Below are 9,278 nucleotides of genomic sequence, written 5' to 3'. Positions count from 1 at the left end.
GCCGCGGGGTCGGCCGACGCGGAGGAGGAGAGAGGGAGGAGGCGCCGCCAGCCGGGGCTGGAGCCGAGCGCAGCCGCCGCCGCCGCCAGAAGTTTGGGTTGAACCGGAGCTGCCGGGAGGAAACTTTTTTTCTTTTTTCCCCCTCCCTCCCGGGAGGAGGAGGGGAAGCCACTGCTGGCGCCAACGCTAGTGGGCTCCGGGTCGGCGCGGCCCGCAGGGGGAGCGGGGGCCTCGCCCCGCGAGGGGAGGCGCGCCCCGGGGGCCCCGAGGGGGGCGGCGAGGACCGCGGGCTGCGGGTGCGGCGGCGGCGCGTGTGCCCCGCGCAGGGGAGGGCGCCCGCCCCGCTCCCGGCCCGGCTGCGAGGAGGAGGCGGCGGCGGCGCAGGAGGATGTACTTGGTGGCGGGGGGCAGGGGGCTGGCCGGCTGCGGGCACCTCCTGGTCTCGCTGCTGGGGCTGTTGCTGCTGCTGGCGCGCTCCGGCACCCGGGCGCTGGTCTGCCTGCCCTGCGACGAGTCCAAGTGCGAAGAGCCCAAGAGCTGCCCCGGGAGCATCGTGCAGGGCTTCTGCGGCTGCTGCTACATGTGCGCCCGCCAGAGAAACGAGAGCTGCGGCGGCGCCTACGGGCTCCATGGAGCCTGCGACCGGGGGCTGCGCTGTGTCATCCGCCCCCCGCTCAATGGCGACTCCATCACCGAGTACGAAGTGGGCGTCTGCGAAGGTACGGCCGCCCGCTGCGGGCCCCCTCCCACCTGGCCCGCGCCGCCCCCTCGGCGCTGGTGGCGCCGAACAAAGTTTGGCCGAGACTTTCCCGAGGAGAGAGGGCTCTTCGGAAAGGAGGGGCGCCCGCCACCCCCGGGAGTGAGCCCCGCGTCCCTGGGTTCCCAGCTCGCTGCTTCCCCCGGATGCCTGGCCAGCCGCGGGAGAGGTTGGGCTGCGTTGGTGGGGGCCGGCGAGTGGGGGATCGCCCCCGGCCGCGCACAGACGCGCACACGTGTGGCCCATCGGGTTGGGGTTGGGTGGAGTGGCCGGGCTGTGCGCCCGGAGGTGGGGGCGCCGCGGGCAGGGGGCACTGCGGAGGCTCCGGCGAGCCCCTCCGGGAGTCGGGCCGCTGCCGCCCTCCCCGCATAGCGCAGCGTGGAAGCGAGTGCTGCACCGCGTCCACTCAAGTCCATTTTCTGCTGGCGGAGGAGACGTGTCTCCAGCTCACACTCCCTGTGTGACTCTTGTATTATTTTTTCCTTGCGCTGTTCCTTCACCCCCTTGCTCCTCCTGCGCATATAAATCAGTTTCAGCTCCGGAATATGTCAGCCCAGGGGAAGTTACAGACGGTGGTTACTCATTTATTTGCCTATTGAAAGCGGTCAAAGGCTTTCTCTCTTGAATGAAGGGGGGGCGGGGGACGGGGGGCGGGCGGGGGGCTTGCACCTAGGAGTGAAAACTTGTTTCTCTACTATTAGTGGCTGCTTTTTAAGATCAGATATCCGCGTCTTTCCAGTCGTGTTGCTTGTTCTTTTTGTGTGTTTAATAACGGGGATTGTTCTTCTGGTTTCTCTAGTGAAGTATTGTGCACCATGGTGTCTGATGGAAGGAGAAGGATTGGGTTAGCGGAGCCCTCCTCCTTGGGGGAGAATCACTGTTCATGGGTGTTGGCCTTCAGCCCTGCCCACCGGCCTCGGGGTGCCTGATCAGGTTTGGGGTCTAGAGAGATGCAGTGAGTTCTTTTTATTTGGCTAATGCCAAATAGTGAGCACCAGTGAAACGTGGGATCCCTGCTCGGACTGGCGTTGGGGCGGTGATGCGGTTCTGGGGCATCCTGGTGTGCGAGCAGCGCGCAGCAGCCTTACCCTGGAGGGGCGGAGGAGGGACAGGCGCCGCTGCTCCTGTCATCCTCAATACTCACAGCCTGCGCGCCTGAGACCAGGGAGGGGTTTATTCTGAAGCATCTTTCTTTGTGTCTGTTTATTGTGCTGGGAAACTGAGAAAGGAAGTAAATGCCTTAAGGGTCCGTTGAAAGGCTTCCATTCTGTGATTCTCCTTACATACATGCATGCTTGTTGATTATTGTTGTTTAGTGACTCAGTCCTGCCCCACTTTTTTGAGACCCCCCCTGGACTATAGCCCGCCAGGCGCCTCTGTCCATGGGATTTCCCAGGCAAGAATACTGGAGTGACTTGCCATTTCCTCCTCCAGGGGATCTTCCCGACCCAGGGATGGAACCTGCGTCTCCTGCATTGGCCGGCGGGTTCTTTACCACTGAGCCACCAGGCAGGTTTTAAAGTTTGGACAGTTTTGGAAAATCAGGATGGTCTTTCTGGTTTGGAAGCTAGTGGGCAGTAATGAGTGAGGGGAACTCGTGCGGGAAGTGCATCGATGCACCCTGAGGACATTGGGTTATAAAGAGTTTGTTTACCTCAAGTACAAAAGCCTCTCCACCTGGTGTTAAGTCCCACTGTATAACTTGTTTTTATTTCTCACAAGAAAAATGGCCAGGAGATTAACTTCTGATACAATTTTGTGTGTTTGACTTTGGGAATTCTGAATGAGTTGGACCAAAAGATGTAGCTTTGAACCCTGCTACTTGGAGTGTGTAATTTACTTAAGCCAGCCTCCCATAAATCTGAAAAGAACAAGCAGCCTGAAACAAGGTTAAATGTGGTGGAAACTGCTGTGCTCTGAGAAGGACTTGGGAAGGCTCTAAAGATTCTAACCTTTGTTTTGTTACTTCATGATGGATTTCTGGTGAAGGAAATGTGGAGTTCAGGGAACATTCACGCTCATCAAGTGCTTTGGCACCAATATTCTGGTGTCATAGTATAGAGTTATTTTGGCAGTTTGTTGGTGAGCCTTTTATTCCTCTGAAATGAGGTGATCCCTCAATAGCTTCGTTTCTTCTGTTAACACTCTACACACTTGGTATTAATCTTGAAAATGCTTGGAAGTATTTATTGGCATGATGATATCACATTGAGTGTTCTTTAACAACTCTTTCCATCTAGCCAGCCTGTTTTCAGCTACCAAAATGATGTGCTCAGGGCATTTTTTTTTTACTTTTTTTTTTATAGAACTCTAAAAGCAGCAATTAGGTTGCAATCTATGAACCCAAAGTAGAAAGGACAGTGTTACCTAGCATGATGAATGTATTTAGACAGCTATTTCAATAGGGTGTCTAAAATTTCAAGAATTTTCACGTGATTACAAGATTTATGGAAAACAAGATAAGTGAGTGGCCTTTTTTCTTCCTCCTTTTTCAGAATTAGAGGAGTCATTCTATGGCAGTAATTACCCTAGAGGATGCTGACATTCTCTTGTTTTTCTCTTAGTTGGCAAAAAATTTCTCAATGGCCAGTGTTTCCCTCAGTTTCCATTTTTATTCAGAAATTTGCGCATAATTATCATAACTATCAAATAGAAATTGATACATTTTGTTCATAAGGAAGTCTTTTGCTGCAATTTTTGCACTAAAATGACCCCTACTGGTTGTATCTGTTAATGAAAACTCTTTTGAAACTTGTTTAACTGACTATACTGAGGAAAACATATTGCATAGTATAGAAATGTTATCATGACTAACCTGTTTTCGATGACATAATTTAAATACAAATTACATCGCTCTATCTGCCAACTTGCAGTAATTTTTATTTATATCACTCCACATACTGGCTTTATGAGAGGAAAAAAAATCAGGTTTTTAGCTTCATTTCACAAAGTGAGTAGATAAAGTAGGGTCTGAAATGGACCCCTTCCAAATTGTGGCTCCCTGCCTTAGGTTTTTAAGGCATACTGGCTCATAGTAGGCTCTCAGCGAATGTGCATTGAGTCCATGGAAGAACAGTTTTTTCCATAGAAAGAACACTGAGGGAAAAATATTTTCTGAAAAGACTAAATGATGCGAAGAGTGAATCATGTGACACATACACCTGGACTTCTTTTCAGCATCATTTAGACTGTTAACTAAGTAAATCCTGACATACTTGTTCCTTAAAAAAAAAAAAATCTTTGGCTATGTCTATATTTAAAGTTGAGCAGAGAACCAGATACCTCCATTTTTCTCTACTCTGTGCTTTCTGGCTCCTGGGAAGATCCCTTTCCCATTTCCACTGACTCAGTGAGTCTTCTTGTTGCCCTTGGCAGCTTCCTAAGTGGCCTGCTCCTTGGTTAGGGTGCCTGCCTCCAGGTAAATCGCCTAGAAGCCATAGAAATAAATTTGTAGTCTGAACTCCTGAGGGAGGGGTGGGAGACCTCTTTGGGAGATGAAAGACAGTTTTGAAAAAATATTCAAATGAGATTTTCTAGGAAGAATGTTTTGATTGGCCAGTGAGGTTTATGTTTCAGACAAGGGGTGAGGTCCGTTTTTCCTCTTCTGTGGACCCGTATTGTATGCTTCTGTAAGGAAGGGGTGGGTGGGGAGCATGGGGAGCATGACCAGCCTTCTCTAAGTGAGGAAACGGCAGCGATGGCTTAGGATTGACGGGTCGTGAGGGCAGAGTGCTGAGGAACCTAGGGGACACTGTAGATTGCTTTGCTCTGAGAACTTTGCATTAGAGCCAGGCAATCCCCGTCACAGAGAAGCACTCTTTTCCCACCTGGTGACTATTTACTCAGTGGTTCGTGTTTATGGAATGGAACTGTGTTTTCACCTCTGCCATGTAAGAACTGTCTCTTTCAAAACTCAATCCTCCTTTGATTTCCCCCAGGTATTTTAACTTTTCTTTCCACCCACTTCTCACGGGACAGTAAGTAAAACCAAGGATGTCGGGTGGGTATTCCCAGCAGAGAATGGAATGTTTTCTGAAACTGTTGACGTTAGAAGGTTATGGTTTCTTTTCACTCACTGGAGATGATGACTCCTTGGAAGAAGGTTTGTGGAGGATCTGAGGTGAGGCCTAGGGAACAGGCTCTAGGAGGCCAGGGAACAAATCAAACCAGTTGGTTGTACACCAGCCATAGATCTCCTCTCATCCATCTGTAATGTAGGAGTCAGAGTTAAAGAGTCCATGGATATGGATTTTTACCAGTTAAATAGAAGAGGGGATGGGCAGAGTTAATATTCTTGTACTGATGTTAGAAAAATGAAAACACCCATAGCTCCTTGTTTTTGAGGAAGGTGTTTCAGTTTCCATCCAAAAGTCTTTAGGTAAGGTTCTTAGATACCAGAGACAGAAGCAAGCAGAGGGCCTATGAAATCACCTTAATACGGCATGGGAAGAGGAACCAATGTAAGTAAACAAGGAAATAATTAGTTCCTCCCAGAGTAAATATTGACAAAATGTGGAGAGTCTATTCACTGCACATATTCAAATGACAGGACTTCATGACTTTGATTTTGATTGTCAAGCTTACAGAACCCTCACTGTTGTCGAGGAGTTCAGTCACATAAGACACTTGGCAAGGGACAGATGAGTGGCATAGCCCTGGAAGGGCAAAAATACCAAGTCTGGGGATCTTGCTGCCATTAACACGCATTTGCTCTACAAGTGCCATGATGAACATGCAGGTAAATTTACTGTAATATTAATTTATGAAGAAAACCATCTGAATAATCCTTAGAATTTGGGCGTTACAACCAGTTGTGGGAGTTACTGGGCTTCCCTTGTGGTTCAGCTGGTAAAGAATCCGCCTGCAATGCATTCCGCTTGCAATCTGAACTGCAAGACCTGGGTTTGATCCCTGGATTTGGAAAATCCCCTGGAGAAGGGAAAGGCTACCCACTCCAGTATTCTGGCCTGGAGAACTAGCAGTATGGTACAGGTTTCTGTGTTTATGGCTTAAAATGTGATGATCTGGATGAACAGGGGGATGCTTCAGGGAAGCATGGGGCAGGAATTACAAAGTTGGGGGAAAGCAGATAAAACAGATGGCCCCAAAAGATAATGGAGTGGGAGGACTAAAGAATGACAAATGAGAGAAGGGAAAAATACCGAATTCATCTTAGGGCAACTATGTCATCCTTTGAAGAATAATCCAAAACACATTCCAGACATTAATTGTGAAATTCCTGAAAAATGTGGGTGTGTTTAACGTCATTCAGGCTAACATGCACCAGCTAACAGGAGAGATGGCATTAACATGAGAGATGGCAGTGCCGCTTTCATGTGTAAATACCATTAGGTAGATGATGGTAAAATGAGTGGAAGGTAAATACATTTGAAGCAGGTTCCTGTGACACTGTGTTCCACAGGGCACATGCAGGATGAGGGTTTTGGAGACACCCCAGCAAAGCTCAATTAATTATCTGAGGAAGAAACAGTGGACTAGCCAAGCATGAATGAATAACAAACTGAAATCCTTCCTTCTCAGAGATTGAATTCTCCAAAGCTGAATTTTTAAAGTTCTGGCATAGAAAGAATTTTTAAAGTTCTCTGCATAGAAATCAGTCACTCATTCATTGATTTACTCTGTACAGGGCTTTCTCCTGGGGCGGCAGGGGAGGAGGGGGAGCTGGGAAGCCTGGGGACCTCTCAGACCTGATCCCTACTCCAGCCCCTCTTATAATCAAGATGAAGAATGAGGCAAGACCTTCAAAAGTCTACTTCATAAATAAGTTCAAGCCAAGTAGAAGTGATTTCTCGGGTCGGTATATGATTAGTTGGTGAGTGAGATATGTGGTTAAAATTTGTTGTAGGAATCGCAGGATCTGAGGTGATCTTTTCAGGCTCAGGTGGCAAAGCTGAAAAGGAGAATTCAAGGTCCAATAAGGTACAGAAGCCTGAGTAAGAACTCTGTTTCGGTGGGCAATGGGGAAGGGATCCTACCCATTGTCAGAGTTCTTGTGATAGGTATCAAGAGTGCTTCCCAGCATGTTTGAGAATGAGGCTGCATTCTTAACGCTCTACCAGCTGTTGTTCAAAGTGGCACTTTGTTTTGGGAGCACTTCTTTCTTTGTTCTAGCTTGTTCTGCTAGGCAGGTGAGCGTCAGCAATGAACTGAGAACTGTCTATTTATCAGCATCTCCTGATTTCACCACTCTCTGCTGCTTGTCCTGGCCAGTTAGTCTGATCAAATCATGGAAAACCTCCAAGTTTGGATAAGACCTCACTGGTCTTCCGGACAGGGCAGAGATGTGGTGAACTATTCTTAAGAATGCCCTCAACGTAAACAGTGGTTCATTTGGGGCCCACATTAAAAAATAAAAAATAAAGAGGTTCCTTTTTCTTCTGCAGTTACTAAGTGAACAGGGTTCAATTCCTTATCTCCCTCTCCCAAGCCCAATTAATTCCTTGTGAGAAATACTTATATCTTGATCCAAGAGTGTAATGGTTAGAAACTTGGTTTCTGGGGTCAAATCTACACTCTGCTTCTGTGCATCTACATTTTCTCCTCTGTTTAGTGGGGTTAACAATAGGGTTTCTGTAAGGACTCAGGGAACCCTGTTAAGCACTTAAAACAATGGCTGCACATGGTAAACACTTAAGGACTACAAAGCTACTAAGCAATAGAAGTAAAATAATCTGATACGGGCTCATTCTCTTGTTCTGTTTAACTCTCAGCCATCTGAGTGTTTCATCACTGGTGGTTAAGGAGTTTGGTCTCTTAGAAAGGGAGCAGATTATTATTGAATTCAGGTCCCCTCGTATCCCGACACCATAAATTCATTGAGTTAAAAAACTTAAAAGGCCTCTGAAGCTATTTGCTACCTTTCCTCCTGATGCCCATTTATTATACTTGGTCTAAAATAGTTTCTGTAAAAATTGTATATTTGGAGTAAAAATAGAGAAGGGAGGGTTCTGACCCTAATAGACTGTAGCCCTCCAGGCTCCTCTGTCCATGGGATTCTCCAGGCAAGAATACTGCAGTGGGTTGCCATGCCCTTCTCCAGGGGATCTTCCCACCCAGAGGATTGAACCTATGTCTCTTGTGTCTCCTGCATTGGCAGGTGGGTTCTTTGCCACTAGTGCCACAGGTTGTAGGAACCATAAATTTAACCATTTGCCTGTGGACTAATATTTGGGGAAGGGGGAACACCTAAACTCACACTTACTAGCAGTGTGCATCTCCTGTCACATCGTATTCTGGAAGAAGATTTTGCTTCTGGCTCCTGCGGTGTCCACACTGGTGGTCAACATGGGGTTTGGCCTGGCTTGAGCAGAAGAAACAGCTTGTAGAGCTGCAGCTCACCTGCAAAGGGGCCACAGTCTCACTTGTCCCTGAAGTAGGTGCAAACGAGGCAAAACCAGAAGTCAGGCGTTCGGCCAGGCCATTCCTCCATTCTTTTTGCAGCCCCACCTGTTTCCCGGCTCTCCTCTGCCTGTAAGTATTTACTGAGCAGCTGCTGAAGCTCTGGTCTTCGTGATACCACTTACTGTCTCTAAGCTTGAGTTTCCCCAGCTGTTAATAGTGACAAGAATCACCTATATTTGCTCTAAGGATTAAATGAGATAAAACTGTGCCTTTGAAATGTTAATGTGCACACAAATCACCTAGGGACCTCATTAAGCATGCAGGTTCGGATGCAGTAGGCCCGGATGGGGCCAGACAGTCCGCAGTTCTAATAAACTCCCAGGTGATGCCAATGCTGCTGGTCTCAGGACCACACTTGAAATAGCAGAAAGATAGTGCATGTAAAGTATATAGCATGAGTATGGATATAATAGTAAGACCTGTGTAATAATTAGTTTTCAACCAAAATAAATGAGATAGGGGCCCGACTTTCACAAAAGCTGTGGTCTGAAGGTAGACAGCAAAAACTGGGACCGTCTGTTGTAGCCCAAGACAATAATTTACAGCAGCCTGAGCTAGGAAGTGCTAGGCATCTCAGGGGCAGCTAAAAGAGGCCCCAACTCCACCTTTGACTACTCAGAAGGATTTAGGGGGGTGCAGCAGCAAGCCAGGCCTGAGGGGATCTCTTCCCCTCCATCCACCTCCTCACTCATCTGTGCGGTGTGTGGTAGGGGAAAAGTAGGCCTTGGGACCAGGCAGACCTGTGTTTAAATCAGCTGTGTTCAACTGTAAGCCACCAGTTTGCTCAACTGTTTTGAGTTTCAGTTTCCTTACCTGTGAAAATAGAACAGTAAAGCTTTTATCAAGTAACTACAGTGAGGGTTAGAATTATTACATATATTAAATATATGATTAAATATTACATTTATGTAAGTTATGTATATACATGCATAGACACACAAAAATATGTGTAATGGCCAGTAGAGTACCTGGTACTGAAAAAGGTAGTTAGTTAATATTCCAATTTCCATTCTATTTTTTGTCTTCTCTCTCTCTAATTTGTTAGCTTTCTCTCTGTATAAGTTAAAAGAAAATTTCTGCTTTGTGGATTGACTACATT

At 47.4% G+C, this 9,278-nt stretch overlaps 1 protein-coding gene across 1 annotated transcript in view; it reads left to right on the top strand.

The window, feature by feature from the left end:
- The first annotated feature begins 225 nt into the window (after positions 1-225).
- CRIM1 (cysteine rich transmembrane BMP regulator 1) overlaps positions 226-9,278 on the top strand; it is a 203,265-nt gene continuing 194,212 nt past the window's right edge. Inside the window, exon 1 of the mRNA XM_065929441.1 lies at positions 226-719. Coding sequence (XP_065785513.1) covers positions 389-719 — 331 coding nt within the window. The 5' untranslated portion in view covers positions 226-388. The remainder of the gene's footprint in view (positions 720-9,278) is intronic.

The sequence above is a fragment of the Muntiacus reevesi genome, chromosome 3 (genome assembly GCF_963930625.1).
Source record: "Muntiacus reevesi chromosome 3, mMunRee1.1, whole genome shotgun sequence".
Lineage (NCBI taxonomy): Eukaryota > Metazoa > Chordata > Mammalia > Artiodactyla > Cervidae > Muntiacus > Muntiacus reevesi.
The sequence above is the reverse complement of the archived record's forward strand: the minus strand, read 5'-3'. Positions and strand labels throughout refer to the sequence as shown.